This window comes from Sceloporus occidentalis, unplaced genomic scaffold (genome assembly GCF_023333645.1).
Source record: "Sceloporus occidentalis isolate IW3139 unplaced genomic scaffold, rSceOcc1.0.p SCAF_219, whole genome shotgun sequence".
NCBI lineage: Eukaryota > Metazoa > Chordata > Lepidosauria > Squamata > Phrynosomatidae > Sceloporus > Sceloporus occidentalis.
In genome coordinates this window covers 762,386-789,884 of record NW_028317199.1, presented here as the reverse complement: position 1 = coordinate 789,884, position 27,499 = coordinate 762,386, and the positions used below count along the sequence as shown (strand labels likewise).

At 40.2% G+C, this 27,499-nt stretch overlaps 1 protein-coding gene across 1 annotated transcript; it reads left to right on the top strand.

Moving 5' to 3' along the window:
- Positions 1–16,896: 16,896 nt before the first annotated feature.
- On the top strand, positions 16,897–23,562 carry LOC149277310 (protein Mis18-alpha-like). Its single transcript, XM_089503084.1, has 5 exons — positions 16,897–17,125; positions 17,980–18,046; positions 18,759–18,881; positions 19,161–19,257; positions 23,488–23,562. The coding sequence occupies exons 1-5, from the start codon at positions 16,897–16,899 to the stop codon at positions 23,560–23,562; spliced, it is 591 nt and encodes a 196-aa protein (XP_089359210.1).
- The last annotated feature ends 3,937 nt before the right edge of the window (positions 23,563–27,499 follow it).

Here is a 27,499-nt window from a genome sequence, read left to right as displayed (position 1 = left end):
AAAAAAAAATGTCATTATTATAAAAACGGTCCTAGGAAGATTTGTCTATTGACATAACATCTATGTTTAAGGTCAATGTCTAAATGAGTTATGGGCACACAGTGTAATTCATCATAACGTATTCTAAATAAAGATTCTGGGAACATTAATAGTCTGAGCAAACAAAGCTAAACACATAGTTACAGAGTAATTTCCCTTCTTTTATCGTAAACCCGATGGTTGGATTATAGGATACTGCCAGACAAAGACAAAGTCAAAATAAATGAAAATCTGTTCTCTTATCCGCTGAATTTTTGCCTCTTAAGTTCAGCATAGACATGGGGGTTTATTCACTAAATGGAGAGTGTGCTTCAGCTCCTTGACTTCACTATACATTGAGAAGCTTCAACCTCAATAAGCGTCTGCTGCAGGAAAAGCTTGGTTGGCCCTGTATGATGTATAGTTAAACCAGTGATATCCCCCCCCAGTCTCCTTATACATTTTACAGGGCCAGCATTTCTCGTTGGAGAATCCTGCCAGTGTCGGCCTTGAATAGTGGAGTGGGGGAGATGAAGCTCCAACTCACTTGTCAACTCTCCCTTTAGAGAATAAGACCCCACCGTGGAAAAGATGTGTGGATGAGTTACTTAGTAAAGGCAGGTTGCATGCTTTTTGTATACACAGGTGGAATATATATTTAGAGGGCAGCCCTAGACAAAATAATTGTTTCCACCCCGTGGTGTTATTATGCATTATGAATAGATCTGGGCAAAATTTTGAAAAAGCACTACGGTAGTTACTGATAAATAAGCTTTTTATTTTCCTTCTGCTAAATGATGATCCCACACGAGAAAAGACCTTTTTCTGGTGAGTCATCTGAATTTAGTTCACAAGAACCCAGGTGAAAAGTATTCAGTTAAAAATATATGTATATGTATATTTTTTTTTTTTACAACTGTATTTGTAATTTTTGTTTTACTTTTTATCAATGGGGGGGGTCTCTGTCAGGTGGGTGGGCACCTTGGTTGTCAGAATGGCTGATCGGTACATTTAAGCAGTGATCAGCTGCCAGCATGTTTGTTTTTTAACGATTACTATGGGGACCGGCAGCTAAAGTAAGCCGTCGGTTCCAGGCAGAAGGCAGCTGGTTTATTTTTTGGTAAGTGACCAGTTGGCAGCTTTCTTACACACAGAAAAACAGTGCGTAATGCAGTTGTGTGCAAAAGTTTGGGCAAATTACACATTTTGTTGAAAGGAGCAAAAATAGCATATGTAGTAAACAAACTCATGACATACCGGTATTTCTGCAAATTCTAAAGCACAGTTACTGTTTATTTGCTGATATTAATAAAGTACAACAGGAAACGTGACACGTGCAAAAGTCCGGGAATCCTGTCCGTCAGCACTTAGTAACATATAGAGTCATATAGGGGAGGGCAGGAAAGGGGAAAACAAATTTGTTCCTCGTTTCTATCAATAGCTAGAACTCTTTTACTAAGCAGCTTGGACACCTTTACTTTACACATCACTAAACAGCTACACCTTTACTTTACGCAGCACTAAGCAGATACAACATCCCTACTTTACACAGCACTAAGCAGGTACAACATCCCTACTTTACACAGCACTAAGCAGGTACAACATCCCTACTTTACACAGCACTAAGCAGGTACACCTTTACTTTACACAGCACTAAGCAGGTACAACATCCCTACTTTACACAGCACTAAGCAGGTACACCTTTACTTTACACAGCACTAAGCAGGTACACCTTTACTTTACACAGCACTAAGCAGGTACAACATCCCTACTTTACACAGCACTAAGCAGGTACACCTTTACTTTACACAGCACTAAGCAGGTACACCTTTACTTTACACAGCACTAAGCAGGTACAACATCCCTACTTTACACAGCACTAAGCAGGTACAACATCCCTACTTTACACAGCACTAAGCAGGTACACCTTTTCTTTACGCAGCACTAGGTGGCTACAACACTTCTACTTTATGCAGCCCTAAGCAGATACAACACGTTTTATACCAGGCAGTACTAAGCAACTTGAACACTTTTACTTTTACTCTGCTGCTAGAACATCATTTTCTTCAGGCGGTACTATGTTCTATCTTAGGTTGTATTTAGTAGTAACTCTTGTAGCCATACATTCTTTTCATAGACTGACTCTTAAAGCTGTAACAGAGGGTGATTTGTAACTGAGTTGCAAGCGTAAGTTTATGTCGAAGTTTGGTAACTTTGCAACAAATGAGTGGTTATTTTAGTGGGCAGCGTGATCCTGCCCCCTGCTGATGTCTGTTTCACTGATTTGATTGGTTTTAGGGTAAATGGCTCATCCGCACTACACCCCCATACCTTCCAACAGTCCCCTTTTTTTGTGAAAGTCCCAATATTCTGGGAATGTTCTGCTGTCCCAAGTTGCTGCCCCATGGACCTTTTTCAGGCTGTGGGGGGGTCACACGTAATTCGAGGAGATCCTCTGACCTTCTTTGACTGGCCCCCAAGAGCTGTAAAAGCAATGGAGGTCTGTGCCAGCACCTTACAAATAATTACACTAGTAAATCAACTGGAACACCCCAGAAGTTCTGTTTTACTTTTTTAAGTATTACATTTGCAAAAATATAATACATTTTAAATGTATTCACAGGTTTGGGATGCCCACATTGTGCACAGAACTGTATGATGTCATACCACAGCATCATCACTGATTGTATAAGTGTCTTTTAAAGAGGTAAGGAAGAGAAAGACACGATGTCACAAATCTTTTGCACCCCTAGTTAAACTGTGTGTGTGTGGTGGGGGTAATTGCACACTTGCGACACAATTAAAACTGGAAGATCGCTGTCACACCATCAATTAAGAGACTGTAAATAGAGCACAGAATGCAACTTTGGCCTTTAGAGTCTTGACACAGAAGATGACCTACTTACTTTGCTCGTGCTGAGAAGGTTCTGGACATGTACAGCAAAATAAGGAATAAAAACGCCACAAAAACTGCTAGACCAACCCAAAAAGCAATAACGATCGAATCTGTAAATAAAATCCAAAGAACACATGACAGCGTTAGTAACATAATGAGGTCAGTAACAGGCTTGGTATTACCGCCAATATTACAATCACAGCTGTAGTCTAAGCAGTCAGGCCAGGACAAGCCACAGACTGGGTGTTATACACCCGTTTCTAAGCCAATCATTTCTTGTTTACATTAAAGAAAAGGACCAGCGAAAATAAGGGTTTTTCAAAGTTCGACGTTCGACTTTCAAAGTAAAATCACATAAGCTTTCAAGATCTCAGTGGTCCCTTCTTAAGATTAATTTGCATACTATGGCATGCTAGACATCCTTCCATAAGGGGTGAGTTGGCAGTCTATTGGTGGGGAGATGCACATATTCATTACAGACAACTCAACTGCCATCCTAAACACATTTAAGTTAGAATGGAAATGGTAGTCATATCAACTCAATGGAAAAAATAGAAAAATATACCTAATGTACAGCACTGTGAAGTATGATGGCCATCTCAAGAAAAGACCTCTGATGTCTACAAAGCTTATGCAATGTTACATCTTTTCCTACGTATGCCTAATAGAAGACTCCAATGGAAAGCACTGCAACCCAGCTACTCACAAACAGTCAAGCTGAGTAAAGGGCTTTATAAATACCCCATGGACAGTTGATCTACATGATGGATCTTGCCCCAATGGACAACATTCAACTCGACTACTTGACTTTTAGTGAATAGACTGCATTTGGAGTGGAGTCATTACCTCTATAGCTCATCTGTCAACTGAAATGGGAACTCCCAATAAATACCTTTATTACTAGTATGAGATTACAAATATACTTTCAATTAAATCTTTAAGCATACAGTATAATGTTTTAAGCAGATGCATATTAACCATTTGTATGTGTTCTAGCTCTCGTCTTATCCCAATCTAGCCAAACAATCTGACTTCATATCATATATATGGCCTGTGATAAACAACAGAGTGACTCAGTCTTAATCACCCAGCCAGACACTGACTAATGAAATTCTGTGGAGGACCAAACCTCATTAGCATTGTCAAAAGGAATCAGCTCAGTATGGTGTTTGAGCATGAAAGTCACTGAAAATATCACATGATTGACAGATAAAAGAGGTTTATTGGGACAAAATGTAAAACCATTTTTTTTCAGAATTAACCTATGTTATGGTATACAGCGCTGTATATTATGCTCAAGGCGAAAAATATTTTCCTCTTTAAGTGAATAGACTGAGGACTAAGAAACTTCAAACTAAAGTATTCACCATGGAAAATGCACTTTTCATTCATCGGTAGAACGTACAAATATCTATATTTCTGAGAAATGTTTCTTAAAGCTGTTCAGCTCTATGCATTGGAACTTCTTGTGTTATTGGCACAGTTGGCACATGTGTTAATTAATCCTCCCCCACTCCATTCTCCGTATGCATTCCCTGGGGCTAAGGGCTCTCAGATATCAGCTGTTTGATATAACGCACTGTCTTATTATCACACAAACATTTTTGAAGTCAAAGGAACTGGAGGTATCCCTATCATGACCATACTTCCTAAATATTGAAGAAGAGACCCTATTTTAACACATTCGCCCCATTCTATATATGCCAATTAATTACAAAATAATCACCCTTCTGAGTTTTGGTATTGAAAGCTTTCTATACACAGTATCCTCAAAAACGCATAATTGTTATGCCGCTCACTAATGCTAATTGTTGTTAATTTTAATGTGCTTAAGTCCAAACATAAAACAGATAAAACCTAATAAACAGGGAATGCGGGTGGCGTTTAGTACTCACATTTATTAGCTTTCAGCTCATTTCCATCAAAGGAAACAAAATCCACATAGTCGTAGTAGTATTCATAAGACTGGATGTAATCCGAAGCGTTGTTTACTTTGGCCATCTCCTCATTGTGACCAACATCCATATAATGAATTAAATTCACAGCTTTTATCAGATTCCGTGGGAACTCGCCGTCCTCAGTACACGGACATATATTTTTCAAATGTACGTTTTCTTATAAACTTTTTACAAAACAGTCCTGTGTCGGCTTTGACCGCTTATTGGCTTCTAGCTGTAATCTACCCTCCACCCTCCCTTCTTCACCAAGGAGATAAAGATCTAGAACAAACACACGAGGAATTGGGCAACCTACTACAGGAAACCGAGCTCTGCTAAGCCACGGCGGAATCGGTCAAATATATTCAAAGGAAATATGTTCGTGTGACAGGCAAAACGGGTTTGTATTGGATTAAGGAAAGCTTAAATTTTGCTAATTTGGGAACACAATTTATTTATTATAGTAGCTGCAGAAACCCACTTGGGCTTCCTGAAATTGGCCGTGAGATTAAAGGGACACCAGCCATCATTTGGGCTTTAATGCATATGATAGCTGAGAGAACCCTTTATACTTCCACGATGTCTATTTTGTAAATGCACGGGGGGGGGCATTTCACCCCCCCCCATCTGAATGCCCTGAAGAAAATACACTTCTCTTCAGTCAACTCCAGAGCTGGATTGAAGAGTATGTGTGGAAAGTGCTGTTGTCAATTTCAAGGAAAGCAATTTCCTTGCCACTGATTGGCTGCTTCAAGCAGCCAATCAGTGGCAAGAAATGTTGGAACCTCAAGGAGAAGGGCAGCTGCTGCAGCAGCAGTGCAACTTCTAAGTTGGGAAAGTGTTTTTATTCTTGTTTTGGAAGAATGCATATTAAATTACTTACAGAGAGTTAGAGGTGTCAGGGACCTTAGACTGGATTTTCAAAAGGAGGTATTTACTAAGGATTTGAATGTCCAGCAGAGCTTTTCTTGAGAAGAAATTTGCCAAAGACATTTGGTGCTTACACTGGCTTATGTCATACCAGCTGTAATTGGTCATCACAGCAATCACGTGACTCTGCCACTCACCAGTGAGGACTGTTTTGGTAGCGAGGCAGCCATTTACACCAGGTGCGAGTATGAACGAATGAGCACAGAGCACGGAGTTTCACGTGACATTGTGTTCCGTTGCAATGGACCATACCATTGACTGGGAGAAGCACCTCTTCTCTGGTTCTGCGGGTCAACACCCGAATCCTACGGGTCGTGGGAGCGGGGTCTTCACACGCCCCCACCCCGCCCATTTCCCATTTAAATGGGGATATTTCGTGAGATGTCAGCAGGAACGCCAACTGACATCAGCGGGACCACCCACCGAGGTCAGTGGGCAGTCCTGGCCGTGTCCTGCAAGGGTAGGCTCCGAGTAGCCGAAGCTCAGAAGTTCTCAGGTTTAGTGACCTAGTAAGAAAACAGCTGATCTGGAAACTCAGCAAAGTACAAACGTTAAAGAAATCAATATTTGCAACTTAAAATAGACCGTAAAATGACAAAAAAGTAATTTGCTTTTTCTCACTTCTTAAATTATGTAATCTTTCCAGCCAGCTCTGCAGCGGGAGAAGATTGACGTGACTATGGGGACATTCTTTAAAAAGATTGTTTAAAAATAATCCTGGCAAATCATTTACACGGTCTAAAGAGAATACATTCATTTGGTTTTAATCTTTATAATTTAAAATAAAACATGGTGATTAAAAATGTCTTTTAAGAATGAAACAGTACATTCTAATTTTGAGTGTTCTGGAACAAAGTCTATTGTTGACACAGATGGCGAGTCTCGATTTGCGTGGGGTATTCTTTCATATCTCTCTGAATGATTTGACAAAAGGGAGTCAGGGGAATGGTTTGGGTAGCTTGAGGTGAATGTTTGTGAATAGGAAAGTGAGTTACGTGAAATGCTTCGTTAAAGAGATGTTGTTTTGTTTTTTTTAAATCTTTTTCCCATGAGCTTTGAAGGCAAAGTTACAAAGACAGACTGACAATGTTTAGCCAGGAGGCAATCCCAGTTTAATAACTTATATTACATTAGGGCTGCAACAACGAATCGATAAAATCGATAATAATCGATTATGAAAATCGTTGTCAACGATTTTCATAATCGATTAGTTGAATCGATTTTTATCGATTTATAAAATTATGTTTTTCAGAGCAAACGCTCTGAAAAACTCCCGTCCTTCTATAATCCGATCTCAAACAGAGATCGGATTATAACTGTAGAATCCAGACCCCCCGCAAAGCTGCAGGAGACCTGGATCCTCTCTGCCACCCGGTGAGGGTCTGTGCAAAACACACAGACATCCTCCGCTTCTCCCCTCCACTTCCGCCGGGGCTTCTATTACTGAACCCGGCGTCATGTGACCTTCCGGTGCGGCTTCCATCATGGAAGCCCCAACGGAAGCGGAGGGGAGAAGCGGCTGTCTGCGCGCATCACACAGACCCCTACCGGCTGCCGGAGAGGATCCAGGTCCCGCTGCAGCGCCTGCAGGGGATTTGGATTTAAGTGGGCGATGTGCGCAACCTCCAGTACTTCATCTCGCTGCCACTTCCACCTGCCCCACCAGGGGTTAATATATCAACAATAAAAACAGGGCAAGTAAGCAGCACTGGGTAAGTATTATCTTTATTTTTATGCTCATTTGCCCTGTGTTTCTTCTGTTGATATATTAACCCCTGGTGGGGCAGGTAGAGTTTTTGCGGGATCTATTAATTATGTGCATTTGTGTGGTTTTTTTATGTCTATAATATTTGATTTATTGTCCATATATTTATATATATTTATATTGTATTGTGTATTTTTTTTGTCTATATTTAATAAATATAAATATAAAAAACAATTTTAGTGATGTCAGTTTTTCTTATATCGGGGGGGGGCATAAGACATATCAGGGGGCACAGTGGCATAAAGGGGCTATAAGGCATATCAGGGGGGACAGTGGCATGAAGGCGCTATAAGGTGTATCAGGGGGGACAGTGGCATAAAGGGGCTATAAGGCATATCAGGGGGGACAGTGGCATAAAGGGGCTATAAGGTGTATCAGGGGGGACAGTGGCATAAAGGGGCTATAAGGCATATCAGGGGGGACAGTGGCATAAAGGGGCTATAAGGTGTATCAGGGGGGACAGTGGCATGAAGGCGCTATAAGGTGTATCAGGGGGGACAGTGGCATAAAGGGGCTATAAGGCATATCAGGGGGGACAGTGGCATAAAGGGGCTATAAGGTGTATCAGGGGGGACAGTGGCATGAAGGCGCTATAAGGTGTATCAGGGGGGACAGTGGCATAAAGGGGCTATAAGGCATATCAGGGGGGACAGTGGCATAAAGGGGCTATAAGGTGTATCAGGGGGGACAGTGGCATGAAGGCGCTATAAGGTGTATCAGGGGGGACAGTGGCATGAAGGCACTATAAGGCATATCAGGGGGCACAGTGGCATCTCAGTGGCATATAGGGGTAAAAGGCATATCGGGGCATGGTGGCATATCAAGGGTAAAGGTATATAGGGGGGCTATAAGGCATATCAGGAGGGCACAGTGGCATATCGGGGCACTGTGGCATATATGGGGCTATAAGGCATATCAGGGGGCACAGTGGCATATTAGGGGACAAAGTGGCATATCAGTGGCATATAGGGGGCTTATATGCCTTATACCCCTCCTGATATGCATTTCTGGGACAGAGAGGCAAGCTGGGGGTGAGATGTGCATAACTGGGCAAAAATAGTTTACATGAATATTTACTAGTAAAGCTTTTTTTGGTATTTTTTGAGTTCTTGTTAAAATATAGCTTTAATTATTACGTCAGTAAAATAAGAAGGCGAATCGTGAAATGCCATTGTAAATTATACGTTTTTATTTAAAATAAACGAAAAATTTGCATATTTTTTTTTTACCCGATTAATCGATTAATCGAAAAAATAATCGGCCAACTAATCGATTATGAAAATAATCGTTAGTTGCAGCCCTATATTACATTTAAAAAAAATAGTGCATGAATGATTATTAAGAATGTCTACTGGTGAGATTGCATTTTGGAGGATGATGGATGTGGTGACGTAGCACGCTGCACGTCCTACGTGCTGCGTAACACGGCGGCTGGTGCCGACCTGGACCTTGGGCGGATGATCGGAGCGGCGAGCTAGCGATTAATCGCTGCTGGCGCCGGGACCGTGGGAGCCTGGACCTGGGCGATCAGTGAAGCGGGCTGTAGGAGAGGATTGGAGGCGGTGTGGGAGAGAACGCCGCGGCAAGTGCGGTGAGAACGCCGCGGCAAGTACGGTGAGAACGCCGCGGCAAGTGAAGTAAGCACGGCATGAACGCCGTGGGAAGGCAGATTAAGCGGTGTAGAGCCGCCAGAAGAATATTTGTGGCGTCTGTCGGTAAGAGCGAGCGGCGTGGCGCCAACAGAAGATAGCCTGATCTTTAAGGCGTTTTGATTATATCTGACATCGCCACAATATCGCTACAGAAGGGTGAGCAGTGTTTTTTTTTCTCTATTCTGGTACAAGAGTTATCCAGATTTGGTTATAATAGTTATACCGGTAAACACCGGGATATGTAATACTGCATTGAACCCTGGTCTTGAGGACTTCCACACTATGCCTTTACACACCTAAGCACTAAAGAGAACTTTATTTTTCTCTCCGAAGCCGCTTTATGATATATTGAAGTACAACAAGCTATTTTATATTGATTTGATGTTCCTCAAACGATTTTTTTTTTTTTTTTCTCTAATATCTTGGTGATTATACTAAGAACCTGTACAATCCTATTGATACTGTTCTCCACTAACATTTTGGCTTGGTATATCAAGTTCTTAAGAGCCATCTGAATATATTTATGTGTCACGAAAGAAAGATCAATAGTTAATTTGGTCTCTTCTAATCCATTATTTAAATTATGGCGCCCAAGAAAGACAGAGAGAGGGAAAAGGAAAGAGACAAAGAAAAACGGTTAAGCATCGATAAATCAAAGACTCTGACAAATTACTACTCTCCAAAAGCTGGGAACAACACATCAAAACCGTCGCATGAATCTCTTCTAGATCCACAAAATAATATTTGTACGGACGCTCAATTGGAGTCCTCACAGCTTGAGCCACTACAATTTACTAGAGTTTTGAATATAAATGAGCTATACTCTAAACTAAGCGCAGAGATGAAAATTAATACAGATGCCCTGAAACTAGGGATGGAAGACATATCAAATAAGCTTACTGCTCAATCTACGATAATGCAGGGGCTACAATCTGAAATTGAGTCCCTGAAACAAGAAAATAAGGATCTTAGATCAAATATGCAAGCAATGGAAATTAAATTAATTCACTTTGAAGATCTATCTAGAAGTAAAAATTTGAGATTAAGAGGGATCCCTGAAGAAATTAAAAGCTCACTATTAATAGATTACCTAAAGGAACTTGTATTGGGTTTTGTCAATGAAGATAAAGTGGGGAATGCCCCATTTGAAAAATTCTATAGGATGAACAAACCAAAAGATCTACAGAATTCAGAAGCCCCAAGAGACGTTATAGCTCGTTTCCATAATCCTTATATAAAAAACCTATTTGTATCTGAATTTAGGAAAAATCCACGCCTAGAAAAATACAAGGATATAATTCTCCTTTCAGACATTTCCTATACATCAAGAGCCTTTAGGAGGCAATTCAAGGACTGCATTAAGATGCTTGGCGATGCTAATATAAAATATAAATGGGGCTCCCCTTTGAAGTTTCATATTCTGCATGACTCAAAGTTTTTCTCATTCTCCGATCCAGTAGAAGCAAAGCAATTTATATTATTGAATGTAAAATGAAAAGATTAGGTATATTATGGTCCCTATAGGATAGTAAAACAGTCCGCCTCCATTTTTTTTTTTTTTTTTTTTTTTTTTTTTTTTTTTTTTTCTTTCTCTCTTTACTCACACATTCTTTCACGTTAAGAATCATACACAGTCTTATATAATTTTTACCATATTTGCACGTGGGAATAACCCCCTAACGTAGAAGATTATTATATATCATATATATGACACGCTCTTACAAACTTCATTTATTTATTTATTTATTTATTTACCTATTTTTTTTTTATTTTTTTTTGTGCATACATACTTTTCACGTATGAATTATACATAGGTTTATATATTTCACATTATTTTCATGCGGGATTAACCCGCTAAAGTAGAAGACGTAGTACACGATTTAATCTATCAGTACACTCACTATAAGTAATATATACATATTTTTATGAATCTTATACACTTAAGTAGGAATAACCCAATAAGTAGAAGATGCACGCACTATACACTATATACATTTTCCTTTTTTTATTTTTGCATACATTTCTTCACTTATGAATTATACACAGGTCTATATATTTCACACTATTGTTATACGTCGAAGACGTAGTACACGACCTAATTTATGATAACACTCATTACAAGTAATACATACATATCTCTATGAATCTTACACATTTAAGTGGGAATAACCCAATAAGTAGAAGATGCACTATACACTATATACATATATACATTTTTTTTTTTTTTTTTTTTTTTTTTTTTTTCCTCCTGCCCTAAAATTTAAGATCCAGGACCATGGTCGGCACCTACGCATGGATCAGCCCTTTATAATGACGGGGCAAAAAATACATAGAAGTTGTATATGTATTAATTGTATGAATGTATATGTTTTTGAATCTACATGTAAGACGAGATGTCAGAGGCTGATAGAGAGAAAGACAAGCAATCTAAATGACACTTAGATTGATGTCTATCAATTGCCAAGGTTTAAATTCTCCGCATAAAAGAAGTTTTCTGTATGATCTGCTGATCCGAGATAATATTGACATTTGTTTTGCACAAGAAACCCATTGGATAAAAGGATCCCCCCTTCAATGGAAATATAAAAAATTTTCATCTGTATTTGTATCTAGCCTTGATCATAAGAAGAAAAGAGGAGTTGCAATTATCATAAATGACAAAATCAAATTTGATAAAATTCATTATGAGTGTGATTCAGAAGGTAGATATGGGATCCTTGTATGCAATGTGAATGATGTTACTTATACCTTTGTAAACATATATGCCCCGAATACTTCTATGGTTAAATATATTGAAAAGATAATTGATAGAACATATGCAATTGCAAAAGGATATGTGATTATAGGGGGGGATATGAATTGTATCCAAGATGTTAAGTTGGACAAAACTATGAAACACGGGAATTATCCCGATGCTAAATTGAAATCTTTGGCCAAATCATTTTCATCATGTATTGCAGGGAACAATTTATTTGATATGTGGAGGACAAACAACCCTTCGGTAAAAGATTTTACATTTTACTCTGCCGTACATCAATCTTATTCAAGAATAGACACTTTTCTGTCGGATAGCAAAACATTAGAAATCTGTAACTTTGCTACCATTGGAGTCAGGACATGGTCGGACCATGCTCCAGTAATGATTGAAATTAAAAATAAGAAAGAATTTAAATCTAGGTCAAACTGGAGACTTAATGAATCATTGCTATTATCTCCATTATTTCAAGAAAAACTTAGTATTCTGGCCAAAGATTTCATAGCAATTAACGATAATGGGGAAACTTCCGATACAACTCTGTGGTGTGCGTTTAAATGCACGATGAGAGGCTTTATAATAAAACAAGGGGCTGCTATTAAGAAAGCTAAAGGTGCGACGCTCTCAGATCTTTATATCCAATTGGCAAAACTGGAATCGATTAATAAATTAAATCCATCTATACCAACGATTAGAGAGATAAAGGTAATACAACTTGAAATAAAAAATAAGCTAATCGAATGTTCTAACAGGAATTTAGTTAGACTAAAACAAGATTGGTATTACAGCAGCAATAGAGCGAGCAAATTATTATCAAATAAGATCAAAAGCCGCACTAGTAAAAATAGGATTAATAAAATTATCCTTAATGATAAACTTTATTTATCCCCAAAACAAATAGGGGAGGCTTTTAGGCTGTATTATAAATCATTATATAATTTACCAGGTCTAACTAAAGATAAATCAGAGATTAGAACCTTTCTTAGCAGTTTGAATCTCCCTAAATTGTCCCCTATACAATCGGATATTTTAAGTGATCCAATTCAACTTATTGAAATAACTAATACTATACGAAATTTAAAAAAGGCTAAAGCTCCCGGCCCAGACGGCTTCTCCGCTCCTTTTTACCAACTATTAAATCCAATTATTGCTACATTAATGCGGAAAATGTTTAAAGAGGTTCCAGTGAATAAATGCTTTCCATTAGAAATGCTTCAGGCTTCGATAATACCCATTCTTAAATCAGGGAAAGATTCAAGCAAAGTGACAAACTATCGTCCCATATCGCTGATAAACCTAGATATCAAAATTTTCTCAAAAATTCTAGCTGAGAGATTAAAAAAGGTAATACGAGCTTTAATTCACCCAGATCAAACTGGGTTTTTAACTGAAAGGAACGGGGAAGATAATACTCGCAGAATTTTAAATCTTATATATGAATTAAACGAGTCCAGATCGTCGGCAGCCTTTATCGCCTTAGACGCCGAAAAGGCGTTTGACCGGGTTGATTGGTCATTTTTAGAAGAAACTCTTAAGATTTTTGCCATGAAAGGGGACTTTTTATATAATATTTTAGCCTTATATCAAAATCCTCAAGCTAAAATCCTAGGCATGAATCTAAGCTCCGATATTTTCAATATTAATAATGGGACTAGGCAAGGCTGCCCACTAGCTCCCCTGCTTTATATCCTTTCTATAGAACCTCTTGCGGCTATAATTCGCCAATCGGCTAAGGTTACAGGTGTATTAACTGGCCCAATCGAACATAAAATCAGTCTATATGCAGATGATATTTTGCTTACTCTAACTGAGCCATATACATCGATTCCTGAAGTTATTGATCTTATAAAAGAATATGGTTTATACTCTAACTATAAATTGAATATTGACAAAACACAAACTATTGATTTCAATATGGACCCTTCCTACTTAATGAGTTTGAAGGGAAAGTTTCCCTTTTTTGCGAGAGGGATATATATCAATTATTTAGGTATTAAAATTTATAATAACTTTAGTGATATAATAACCCATAATTATCTGACACTATTTGATAGTATGAAAATCCAACTCAATGAGTGGCAACGTTTAGAAATCTCTTGGTTGGGCAGGCTAAATACACTTAAATCTTATATGATACCTAAGTTAATTTACTTATTTAGAATTATTCCACTTGCAGTGCCCAGTAAGATCTTGAATCAATTTGATAAAATATTTTCAGCATTTGTTTGGTCAAAGAGGAAGTCTAGAGTTTCACGACTTATATTAAGTAAAAGCCAGGCTCAGGCTGGACTAAATTTTCCTAATATTTCTAATCTATATAAAATTTGTCTGTTCAGTCATTGTTTAGCCTGGGATACCAAACGGGACCAAGAATTACCTTGGCGAATCTATGAAAGATGGAAATGTAATGACCTCGATCTAGCTTATTCCTATTGGCTTGACCCTGAAGCTATAAAGAAATTAAATATCTCTAACCCATTAATATTAAATATCCTAAAAAATATGCTTAGCTTCAAAGCAAAATTTGCTTCTCTAGATCTATGGTCACTTAGCATGCCTATAGAAGTGTTACAATTATTTTTGAATGATATAGATTTTAAAATATGGCAGGTCCATGGGATAAAAAAAATAGCAGATATTTTCTCCCCAGGAGAAGTTATATCTTTTTCAGAAATCCAAGAGAAGTTCTCCCTTCCAAATAGGGTGCAGTTTTCTTTTCGAAGATTTATAAGTTTTATTAAATCTAAGACTTGGACTCCTGCAACGGATTTAGATTTATTTATTGAGGGCCACTTCAAAAAAAACATAATAGCCAAATTAGGAAAACTATTAGAAAAAAATTCAACCTCGAATAAGCCTAATACCATTGTGAAATGGGAGGCTGAATTTGATATTCTTTATCCGTCAGAAACCTGGTACTCTGCTTGGACCAAAACAAGGCAAGCCATTCACTGTATTAACCTTCAGGAACAGTATTATAAAATACTCCATAGATGGTACTATACGCCTTCAATCCTACATAAAATGCTAGGAACTACCCCCAATCTATGTTGGAGATGTAATCGGGAACTGGGTTCTATGACTCACATTTGGTGGGATTGTAGCGGATTAACCAATCTAAAATCAGAAATTATGGTCTTGTTCCAGAAGATTTTCAGGTCACAATGGGAGTTAACCCCTCAAGCGTTTTTATTTCATATAGATATTCCCCTTCAAAATAAATTTAATTTCGACCTATCCATTAATATATTAGCAGCAATAAAAATATGTTTGGCCCGTAACTGGAAATCAGAAGAAGTTCCAGCTCAGCTTCAAATTTTGAAGCAAATCGAATATCAACATCTAATGGAGAAAGGCTTCTTCAGAACTCATAATAACTTAAAAAAGTATGATAAGATCTGGTTACCTTGGCGAAATTTTTATTATGATATGGTCTGATCCTAATAGTTTAGACTCCTTGGCAATTTTCTATCTTTTATATTCTCTCTATACCTTTCGAAAGCCTCAACTGCCCTGTTTAAATCTAGGGCTGCAAGCTAGCCATCTAAGTTATGAATGTGTATAGATAAATTTCATATTTGTTTATATATATTTTAGAATTTATTCCTAAAATATTAATGAGATTATGTTACAGCTATTGGAATGATCTTGTTTTGCCTGCTCGTTTGTCTGTTTGTACTTGAAAACTAATAAATACAATAAAAAAAAAAAAAAAAAAAAAAAAAAAAAAAAAGAATGTCTACTGGTTGGTCCTGTCCAACAAACGGTGGACATTCAGTGGCTTTACACAAAAAAACATACAAAAAAAAGAAAATTGGTGTAGTCTGATTAGAAATGTATTGTATGCACCAGATAATATCTTATCTTAGACCCTGGTGGTCCAGCTTTTTTACATCCAATTTGAGCACCCTGGGGGGGAAAAAGTGTGAAACCCAATTCGACACCCTACCGTATGCACCCCTTTCTTATTGTTGCACTCTCCCTCTCACTAGGTTGGGTAACCATCGCAACTATAAATGTATACTGTTTCCATGACAACTGATAACAGAAGATAACATTATCTAATCCTTTACTGAGAAACTGATGATAATTAGTTTCTTATTGGCACTAAACATCGTGATCACTTTTACTTGGATTCCATACTATATTTTGGAATGGACAGCAAAACGCAAATACAAAAGGTCATATGAGTGCATTAATTCGCTTAAAACTGTATCATGCACTGCTTGCTATGTCACGTTTGCCCGTTGTACGGTGCTATGGAATATGATGACACGTTATAAACTAGTAAATAATAATCATACAACATGCCCATTATTTATTGAAATTCCATTAATTTCTCTGGGTTATTGTAGTTATTGTACAAATGGCAAAAAATATAGATTATGGATCCTCTAGATTGTAAGCAGGGCCCTCCTCACCTGCTCTCTCTGTAACTCAAATTGTTGTTACATACTACTTATGTCCTGTCCACCCATTGTACAGCGCTACGGAATTTGATGGCGCTATACCAAACAATAAATAATAATAATTAATCTATTCTAAGCATTTTTATGGGTTCATGATGTTTTTTTGAATTTTCTAATTATAGATTTCTGACGGTAGTTTGCATTCGGATAGATTTCTCCCAGAAAGGGGTGATTTGAATACCAAGAAGCGAAGCAGCAGCTGTGGGCTTTAATTTGGGATAGGCACAAATTGTCACATTGTTTGGGGGGCTCTCTAAGTCTAAGTCCTCCCCGGGGGTAAATTCTAGCTGGGGGGGGTGAATAGCGTTAATGCAGACACCAGCAGTAAGCACGGTTAATGGCACCTACTCGCTTTTACACGCGCTGCTGCCTGCTGCTACTAATACATATAGAAACACTATATGGCGCCATCAAGACGCGGAAGTGGGATAGAGAAGCCTGTAGATGAGGGCGCTCTGGTAGTTGTCCGTCTCGATGGTAAAGGTCGTCTCCTGTTTGGCGGCAGATTTGGAGATGGAGTCTGTTGATGATTTGACCAAAGTGATAGATTCCATTCAGGACAGCGGGCTGTCGGGAGAGTCGGTGAACGCGGAGAGAGACGATGACAATGCGGTGTTCTTATGTAGCAAGTGCAAAAGGCCGCTGGGGGATACGTGTGGGTGGAAGGGCAGTGACCCGGAGGAGCACTGTATAATGCTCAAAGGTGCACGGAATAAAACATCACGGTACAGGCGGGGGCCGGGGGAGCACAGCGTTATGGTGCAGGGGGTATACGGGGACCACAGGGTCATGATACAGGGACCGCAGCGTCAGGCTGCATTGGAGGATACGGGGGAGCGCAGGGTCGGGCTGCATGGGGGGATACGGGGGAGCGCAGCGTCGGGCTGCATGGTGGGGGATACGGGGGCCACAGAGTCATGGTACGGGGACTGCAGTGTCGGGCTGCAAGGGGGGGTACAGGGAGCGCAGGGTCGGGCTGCATGGGGGGGATACGGGGGCCACAGAGTCATGGTACGGGGACTGCAGTGTCGGGCTGCATGGGGGAGTACGGGGACTGCAGTGTCGGGCTGCATGGGGGGATACGGGGGAGCGCAGCGTCGGGCTGCATGGTGGGGGATACGGGGGCCACAGAGTCATGGTACGGGGACTGCAGTGTCGGGCTGCATGGGGGGATACGGGGAGCGCTGGATGGGGATATGGGGGAGCGCAGCGTCGGGCTGCATGGTGGGGGGATACGGGGGCCACAGAGTCATGGTACGGGGACTGCAGTGTCGGGCTGCAAGGGGGGGTACAGGGAGCGCAGGGTCGGGCTGCATGGGGGGGATACGGGGGCCACAGAGTCATGGTACGGGGACTGCAGTGTTGGGCTGCATGGGGGGGCATACGGGGGAGCGCAGCGTTTGGCTGCATGGGGGGATACAGGGAGTGCAGTGTCATGTTAAGTGGTTAAAGTTTCAGGTGAAACAGTTTAGACTATAATTCACAAATCCACTCTGGACTGTAAATGTGATCAGTGACTGTATGCGTGATTCTAAACGCGACTCCGTTTCCCTCTAGCTGTCTCCGCGTATGTGACCGTGGAAAAAGAACAGGTGCTGTCGAAACAGCCGACCGAGTATGGTTGGTAAGCAGACAAGTGTAGCTCATTATAATAGCATATTATTAATCTTATTGTCTTTTATTTATTAAGCGCCAACAAATTGTGCAGCGCTGTACAACTACACACTGCTCCCTTTTATATGTAACCCACTTATGTGACAACTAAAACATTTATAACGCAGAACAGTTAATGTTCAGATCATTAATTCTGCCTCAGTTTCTCTGGAATAGTGTATTTATACCGTGTTGCGTTCCCCTATATAGGCAGAATATTTTTGCGATTTACTAATCTAGTCCCTAAGAAAATCTGTAAGAAATAACTACATTTTTTCCAGATTAAAATGCGCAATATATTATTATAAGATGTGTTCTGTATACCCTCAAGATTGTAAGCTTGCGAGCCGGGCTCTCTCCACCTAATGTGTCGGTTTGTTTTAGTCTGTCAAGTCTCGTCTTGTCATACCCCTTGAATATACGTATTGTATTAAGCGCTGTGTAGATTGTTGGCGCTATATAAATAAAAGAATAATAATAATAGTAGCCCTCTTGGATGTGATTGATGCTATGGTGACAATACCCATTTTAAGACGGTTCCGTTCCCTTTTTGGACATGTACTGTCTGGTGTGTGAAATAATGTGGGTTCTTCATGAAAACATGATACTACTTTTGGGGTGGAAGTCCAGGATATAGCAATGTTATCTTAATCTGTGTGTTTTATATGTTTACATCCTTTTAGCATATTTGAAAACTTGTTGTGCAGCGGCTGCAACTCAATCATCGGCAAGATCTACAGGTGTACTCCGAAACAATTTGATTTCAAAAGGGATCTTTTCTGCCTTGATGTAGATGCTGTTGACAGGTGAGCGGGGGAAAGTACTTTCCAGTAAACCTCTCTCTCTCTCAGTATGCTCGCCGTGATCAGTTTAATAATAATGGTAGGCTGATTAGGGTGTTATTACCCCAAGTATACTACATTTCTTTCATTTATTAATGTGAATGTGGCTTTACACAGGTGTAGATGGGACTGCTGAATTATTGAATAAAATAAAACCAAAAAATAATTTTGGTATGTTGAATTTGTATGTGTTTTTTTTTCACAAAAAAATGTAATATTATAAAAATGATATTTGTTTTACAGTTATATCTTCGGTTCTGCGTCCCAGCAAGCTGTTCCAGAATCTGAGGAGCCTGTCCTTTTTGAAAACCGTATGGCCCTCGAGGAGGAAATAGAAAAGGTAATATAAAAATATAGGTTTCTAGCGTTAGGTAAAGTGTTAAATATACACGTCTTACAGAGTTGTGGGTAACTTGTGGTGAGATAACAACTTTAATTTTTTACCAACATAAAAAGAAACTGTGTCTCCTGCAAATCGCTTCATTTTGACCTCAAAACAGCATTAAATGGGTTTGAATCTGCTAAACGTTAATTATGTATTACATTTCTAGCTTATATGCACACCATAGGAGCAGAGATCATTTGCTGTCTAACTGAATTGTGTTAGATTGCAAGCATTCACGAGTAAGTAGGTCTCTTCTTCAGGTATATGATGATATGCTTGAAGAATCCAAAATAAAGAAGCACTCGGGCACCATCTCACAACTGAGTGTTCTATTCCAACCTTTGTTTCTGGATATGCTCGAAGAGACCATGGTAGTCTCAAGAGCTTGCGATCTAATGCAATTCAGTTAGCTAATAAAGGTATCATTAACACATATTCACAAACTCTGTGTAGAAGGCAGTTCCTCTTTGAAAGAATTGCGAAGAACTCTTATTGCATATTTTTCAAAGAGGTCTCAATGTTATCTCACTGAATTAAGTAGGCATTATGTAGGACCTCCGTGACCTTTCTTTTGGAAGAATCTCAGTAGGATTTTCCTTTAAAACATGTAGTTTTGTTACCTTTCGTTACTATCCTATAGTATTTCAACTCACTGAATTAAAATGGTAGAGGCCCCCCGTTTAACCAGGAATTTGTGCTTCTCTTTTCTTTTGAAGGCCAAAGCAGTTCTCGCTGTATTGCAGTGCAAACTGGCGTCCCTTGAAACCAGCCTTCTACACGATAAAGGCTGACATTGTATCCGTGTTTCTGACACGGGGACCTTCCCGGGTTTGGAGATCATCGTGCGTCCGCATTCTAAAGCAGCTGTTCAATAAAGGTTTTTTATTTTATTTACTTTAGATTCTCTGATCCGGGGGGGGGGGGGAATGTTAAGAACAGATGCAAAGAACATGTGAAAACGTCTTGGACCCCATCATTGACTTTTACCATGTTTTAATATTTGCATAATGAGAAATCTGTCGTGTATCAGCTGCCTTCGCTTGCTGGGAACTGTTGACTACACGAAGATAAGTCTTCCAACGTTTCGCGATCCGTGCATAGCTGGCTGCAGCGTGATCTAATATCCTGTTGGTTCCAAACCAACTTGGCTGGGAAAAGCCACAGACAGTTGCCTTCCAGTCCCTACAATCCTTCTGGTATATTTTACAGTAACAAATGAATTAATGAATAAGTGGATGTTTCCAAAATCTCAATAAAAAGCACAATACATCTGTGGTGTAGAAATATATGATTTAGTCATCGAGCTTCTGTTGCATGCCCTGCATTTAATAAAATAGAATATTATCTTTCAATAAAAATATATTCACATCATGATACCGAGTTCAGTTAGTTTCTTTATCCACTTTATGTATATTAGGATCAGGAAATGGAAGCAACCAGCCGCGAGTGGGAGAACTTTATTTTTATTAATCTTTCCGGATGCACAGCACTGTTTTAAGAGGAAAAAAAATCTAAATTAAATATATGGATTTGTTCAGGTCTGTATTTTGTGGACAATTGATTTTAATTGTAACCTCCAACTACTGGGTATTTATGGCATATAAATCTGCTACTAGGATTCCACCAAAGCTGGTAAACCACATTCCGCCAGAGCCATGGCTGCGGTCTGGGCTGAGATCACGTCGGTTACGTATAATAATAATAATAATAATAATTAATAATACCGTATTTGCTCGATTATAAGACGAGGTTTTTTTCAGAGCAAATGCTCTGAAAAATACCCCTCGTCTTCTAATCGGGGTCGTCTTCTAATCAGACCTCAAATAGAGTCTGATTAGGAGACTAAGATCCAGATCCCCCGCACCGCTGCAGGGGACCTGGATCCTCCTGTCTCACCCCCCCCCATCATACACACACTTACCGGTGCTTCCTGCTGTATTGCCGGGGCAGCGGGTTGACGTCTAGGCGATCCGCGTAGACAACGTCCGCTGCAGCCGGAAGGAGGTGTGGCTAGCAGCGGGGGTTGTCTGCGTCCGTCGCGCAGACCTTCCCCGACTGACAGCCGGGGAAAGTATACGCGACGGACGGATACAAACCCCCGCTGCCAACTCCACCTCCTTCCGGCTGCAGCAGAATGCGACGTCAACCCGCTGCCCCGGCTGGAAGCACCGGTAAGAGAGGGCTGAGAGGGGAGGGGAGGGGAGAGTGTGTGTGTGTGTGTGTGTGTTAGTTAAATCGGGGTATAGGGTGTGTGTGTGTGTGTGTGTGTGTTAAATGGGGGCATAGGGCATTTCTGGAGTGGCGTTAAGGGGGCATTTAATAGAGCACTCTGCCTCCTGAAATGCCTTATACACCTATATGCCACTCTGCCCCATAATATGCATTTTAACCCCCTAAATGCCAGAGTGGCATATAGGGGTATAAGGCATTTCTGGAGGCAGAGTGCTCTATACAATGCCTTTTAACTCCCTTAATGCCACTCTGCCTCCTGAAATGCCTTATACCTCCCTATATGCCACTCTGCCCCATAATATGCATTTTAACCCCCTAAATGCCAGAATGGGATATAGGGGTATAAGGCATTTCTGGAGGCAGAGTGGCATATAGGGGTATAAGGCATTTCTGGAGGCAGAGTGGCACATAGGGGGTCAAAAGGCATACCATGGGGCACAGTGGCATATAGAGGGTTAAAAGGCATATCATGGGCCACAGTGCCATATTGGAGTGGCAAGCCTGGGGGCAGATGTGCGTAACTGGGGGACAGGTTGGAAAATACAAGAAATAAAAACAAAAAAAATATTTTTCTCAATCATAGCTTTTATTAAAAAAAATAGTTTACATGAATTAACATTTACTGGTAAAACTTTTTTCCTTTAGGGTCGTCTTATATTCAGGCTTTTTCTTTTTTTCCTAAGTTAATATTCAGATTTTGGGGGGTCGTCTTATAATCAGGGTCGTCTTATAATCGAGCAAATACGGTACGTGCAGAACTGATCTGCAAAGCGTCCACTCCATGCAGGCTTTGGAAGGAAAAAAAGGTTGGTGAGTCAAGTTGGGCTCTCTATGTCTGCTCTCATAAAGCCTGTTTTATTAATACCGTATTTGCTCGATTATAAGACGAGGTTTTTTCCAGAAAAAAACTTCTGAAAAACCGACCTCGTCTTATAATCGAGGTCGTCTTGTAATCAGGCCTCAGATCATCCCCCACGATACCTCACAATTCCATCGGCAGCCGCCGCCGCCGTATCAGCTGCAGCCACCGCCGCCGCTTCTGTATTCGCGGCAGCTGCCGCCGCCGCCGCCGCTTCTGTATTCGCGGCAGCTGCCGCCGCCGCCGCCGCTTCTGTATTCGCGGCAGCCGTCGCCGTTTCTGTATTCGCGGGAGCCGCCGACTCCGTATCCGCGGCAGCCTCCGCCTCCGTAATCCGCGGCAGCAGCCGCCGCCTCCGTAATCCGCGGCTTCAGCATCCTCCGATGCGGCCGAATCGGAAGCTGTGACCATAACAGATGCGCGGGTCACGTGGGTCGCGCTGTTCTCACCTGACCCAGCTTCGTTTTTTACGTTTTGTGCCTATGATTCTATGCAAATCAGTCCTACCTGACAGTCTGTGCTCCTGTTCACAATTTGTGAAGAGGAGCATAGACTGTCAGGTAGGAATGATTTGCATAGCTGGTTCAATTAGGGGCACAACCTAGTGAACTACATTTCCCATGATTCCCAGACCCCTTTAAGCGTGACTGAGGAGCATGGGACATGTTGATGGGACATGTTGATGGGACAAGTTGATGGGACATGTTGATGGGACATATAGATCTGCTATTCCCACTGACAGGTGAGAAAGAAAAAAGAAAAAAACACAAAAACAGTGGTTTTGATTTTTTTCCCATTAGGGTCGTCTTATATTCAGGCCTTTTCTTTTTTTCCCCAATAAGATCCAAAATTTGAGGGGTCGTCTTATAATCGGGGTCGTCTTATAATCGAGCAAATACGGTAATAACCCTACATGGTACGTACATTTGTACGCGTTTGTCTTTCCTTTCAAGATCGGCGGCACTGAGGTACAGTTTTTGCATTGTTAGCACTTTTAAGCATTATCCGCTTAGTTGGATACATTATAAAGAATGAAACCTGATCATTACTGTTCTGATATTTCTATTACATTCTTGTTCTGAATATCCTTGCAGGGAAGGAGTGATCGGCAGACCCGTATTAGTAGTAATACACAGAAAATCTTACCGGGCTGCTTGAAAGAAATGTAGTGAATATCGAGAGTCGTGTTCTGGTGTGTATTAATAATTCATTGATAATCTATCATGTTCTTTTCTCTTTATACGTTATTTTTTTTACCTTTATGCTACCTGCTCATACCTTTTTTAAATGATTTATCACGCAGACTGATCACAGCATGGGTTATCGTCCATTCTGCTATTTCTCAACTTATTTCCTAAGAAGAAAAAATGCTGAGTCGGTCTGAAAAATGTGAAATCGGTTTTTATTACATGTACCGGTCAGATATGTGTAGTAAATTATGATGACTTCACTTTATCCAGTGCGTCTCCGCGTCTTTCCTTTGCGTGTTACATTTTTGCTGAGAGGGAACAGCGGCAACGTTTAGTCGATGGCTGCACGGAGCTGAATTGAAAATAAAGTACTGTAGAGGTTCGCCCCTGCTACTGTTTGAGACGAATTATTTGCTTACCCATTCATCAAATCACTCCAGATTGTAAATGCAAAAAAATGGTCTGTCGGGGGGGATCTAATGACTCCGCTTAAAACGTTTTACCCTTTATGTAGCATGATCATAAAACAATATGTATTCCATGTATCTTTTTTTTTTTTTCCTTTCGCTCCAATCTAAAGTTTATGTTCATAGTTTGTAATAATCGTTGTGACTTTGAACAGATTGCATAGTCTGTGACACAGGATGTCTCCATTTACAACGTGGGGCGCCCAGACAAAATAACAAACACACAATGTGCCTGACAATAAATGAGTCTACCATCACTAATGACTAATTAGTTCCCGAGAGAAGTGGATTTCAGCGCTGCCAGAAAAATTACTTACAAATAAGCAGCTTATGCCGGTCATCGTTAACCGTTTATCATAAAGAGTCCAATTGGTTTGAGGCTTGTCCCCTCTTTGTTGCCTTTCATCATATAGCCTTCACATGCGCAACCATTTATTGCTAAAAGAAAACAATCAGTGTAACTTAGCCAGGGCCGGCCCTACAATGGAGCCGACTGGGGCAATTGCGGTTTTTTTTGAAGCGGAGGAGAGAGAGAGGGGCACCGAGTGGTTTTCGCTTACCCGCTCGGCGCCCCTCTCTCTCTCCTCTGCGGCGAGTTTCCCTGTTCGGTCTCTGTGCCGGCTTGTAATGCAGAGCGCCGGAAGTGACGTGAATTTCCGGTGCTCAGCATTACAAGCCGGCACCGTGGCAGCACAGGGAGACTCGCCGCAGGACTGTTTAAGGGTAAGTACCGGTGGGGGGTAGATAATGCCCCCCCCGGCGTAGGCGGGGGGCGGCATTTTAAACTTCGCCCCAGGCGGCGTTAAGTCTTCGGCCGGCCCTGAACTTAGCATACTAAACACACATAAACGGTATATCGCATGATCATCAGAGAATATCGTTGTACTTAGAGAGTGATAATTGTAGGACCAGTTACTTTAGCTTTTGTTATGTTCATTTATAATTATTCTTTATTTATTTTGTCTTATGTAGTTATTTGAATATCTTATTTAATGTCCAAGGTATTGGAAGATATAGAATCTAGATAATAAAAAAAAAAAGCCTATTGTGCTAAAAATATAATCCATGGCCACATCAGTAAAAAAACAAAAAAACCCAGTAATATATAATTACCGTCATGCCCACTGAAAAATATAGCGCGGAACAATGAGACAAAGCATGCATTTACGCAGATGGACTTTTTTTTTTTTTTAAAGCCTCATAAATACGATTTTAGAAAGAAAAATTTCAAGATGTCTTGCAAGATGAGTTCATCTAATATTATGAATAAAGATCTCGGAGGCATTTCTCCTACACAGAGCAGTGTGAATCACGCAGTTATTCTGTTCAATGGAGGTACACAACTTCAATTAATTTTTCTTAATCAGTACAGTTCCTTCCCGCAGTCTTCAAGAGGCCTGACGTCTGCTTCAATCAAATGAAACTATGGTGAGGATTCACCGGTGAATGAGTTATGGCTGTTGTGCTAAATACTTTGCATGCACTGAGCTGGGGAGGGCTTTTTAAATTTACCTCCAGTTAAGGAGACCATGGCTTTTAAGAGTAATCATGAGTGTGTGTATATGCAGTCTGAGGATTAACCCCCCTAATGGGTTAAAAAACGAGCAACTTTGTGTCCCGTCCTCTTATCAATACAGATGCCTGTTCGATGAGCTGGCGTACCAACTTTAGCAGAAGGGGGGGCTTGGTCAACCTGCAACCTGATGTTTTTAACATCAAAATCGCTAACTATTTTTATTTTGAGTGAGTGTTGTGTTGTCTGGTCCCACCATCAACATCATTTTCAGATTTCAATACATTTATTTCAGTAATCACAGAGACCATTCCAAAGACGGAATCTTTAGATTCTTGCTCTGATTGGTCCCTGTCCAATTTCATCTTCCTTGGCCCACCATCCACACTAATTCTGACCAGTTCCAACCTTCCGATATCATTATATAAGTCGTTTGGTGCCGATTGATAATCCACAAAAACGTATTTTCACTCCATATACCTCATTAGAAAAGTAAAAGATTTAAACTAAAACTAGATATATTTGTGTTAGCCGGAGAGAACATGGAGTCTAGTTGAAGTTGATGACTTTTTCGGGCCAACATAGAAAAAGATGTAAAGTTACATAAGCCTTTGGGACCTCGGAAGTCTCTCTTTTCAGACGGAAGATTCAGATTCAATCTGAAGATGAGACCTCTGAGCTCCTGTAAGCATATGTAACTTTCCATGCCTTTTATTGGGACAACATAGAAAAATATCGACTTTAAATACTCCAACTAAAAATTGATATGAAGTCCTAGTGTTTGTGTTTATATATATATATATATATATATACACACATATGTTTATCATGCAGCCAAATGCTCTGTAAACCAATCCCTTTACAGCTCTGTACTTATTAGGCGTCAGTAAAAAATCTTGCGCAAGCCGTTGAAGGAGCTGGCTGGAGATGAGTACTTTGTGTCAGCCATCGTATTCATTAACGTGCATATGGGGGCTGCGTGTACCTTATTTAAAAGGTGGCTGTAAAAGGACTGCATAATAAAGCTGTCCAGAAACCGGTCTATTCAGTGTAATTTAGACAGAACCCAGTCTGAAACTAAGCAATTTGAATGTTTTTTATTATAAATCCATCCACTAGGGGGAGACAAAACACCTGGCAGTTACTGTAATATCTAAATCTTTCTATTTTTTGCTTTCTTAAGAGACATTAAAGCAAATGAGCCGTTTATATAGCATCTCCAGGTTGGGTCCATTCACTACGATGAAATCCAGGTACTGAACCAACGTAGACATAAAAGACAGGCCCAATATGCAATGTTATCTGACAGTTGCTTTGGACCTCTAAGCCAATCTTGGGCACAGGGCATATGCCCTTTTCCCTTGCATTAATGATGGCCCTCCCTGTTAAAGGCTAAATGTCGATGAGGTTAAAACACATTAGAGAGAGCCACTATCCTGCAAAATGATGAAACCCGCATATTATGATGGCAATTATGAGTAAAGACCAATTCTGGTGCAAAAATGGAAGGAGTTAGTAGGAAGGTTTAACCGGTCGTTACAGTGGTTATCCCGCTTTACCACCGTAACCTCATCGTAAAGACCCAAATGTAAGGTCAGACAACAGATCTGGCTCTAATATGCGGGATTGCATTTTCCTAGGCAACGTCAGACAAACATCCAATGCGCATTTTTTATGGATGCAACTGAAAGCGGTTGGGGTAACACATTAGCCCCGCAGAATTTAACCCCTTCTACTTCCTTAATGGGAGCCTTTTTATACTAGTAATATCTGTCATTGTGTCCATTTTTTTGGTACTTGTAGTGTTTGTGTATACTAAAATGAGTGTGATTAACAGTAAGCCACCGCACAATGGTACAAAGCATCCCAAAGATAGGATGGAGAGTAAAAGGGGGCATCATAGTATTTTTGTGTTAAACAGAATATAGACTTTAGG

What these genes read in the sequence shown, in the direction of transcription:
- LOC149277310 (XM_089503084.1), top strand. Translation starts at nt 16,897, where the DNA reads ATGGTAAAGGTCGTCTCCTGTTTGGCGGCAGATTTGGAGATGGAGTCT. An exon ending in GCACTGTATAATGCTCAAAG is followed by an intron (nt 17,126 to 17,979) that starts GTGCACGGAATA and finishes GTTTCCCTCTAG; the next exon opens with CTGTCTCCGCGTATGTGACC. An exon ending in GATGTAGATGCTGTTGACAG is followed by an intron (nt 18,882 to 19,160) that starts GTGAGCGGGGGA and finishes TTTGTTTTACAG; the next exon opens with TTATATCTTCGGTTCTGCGT.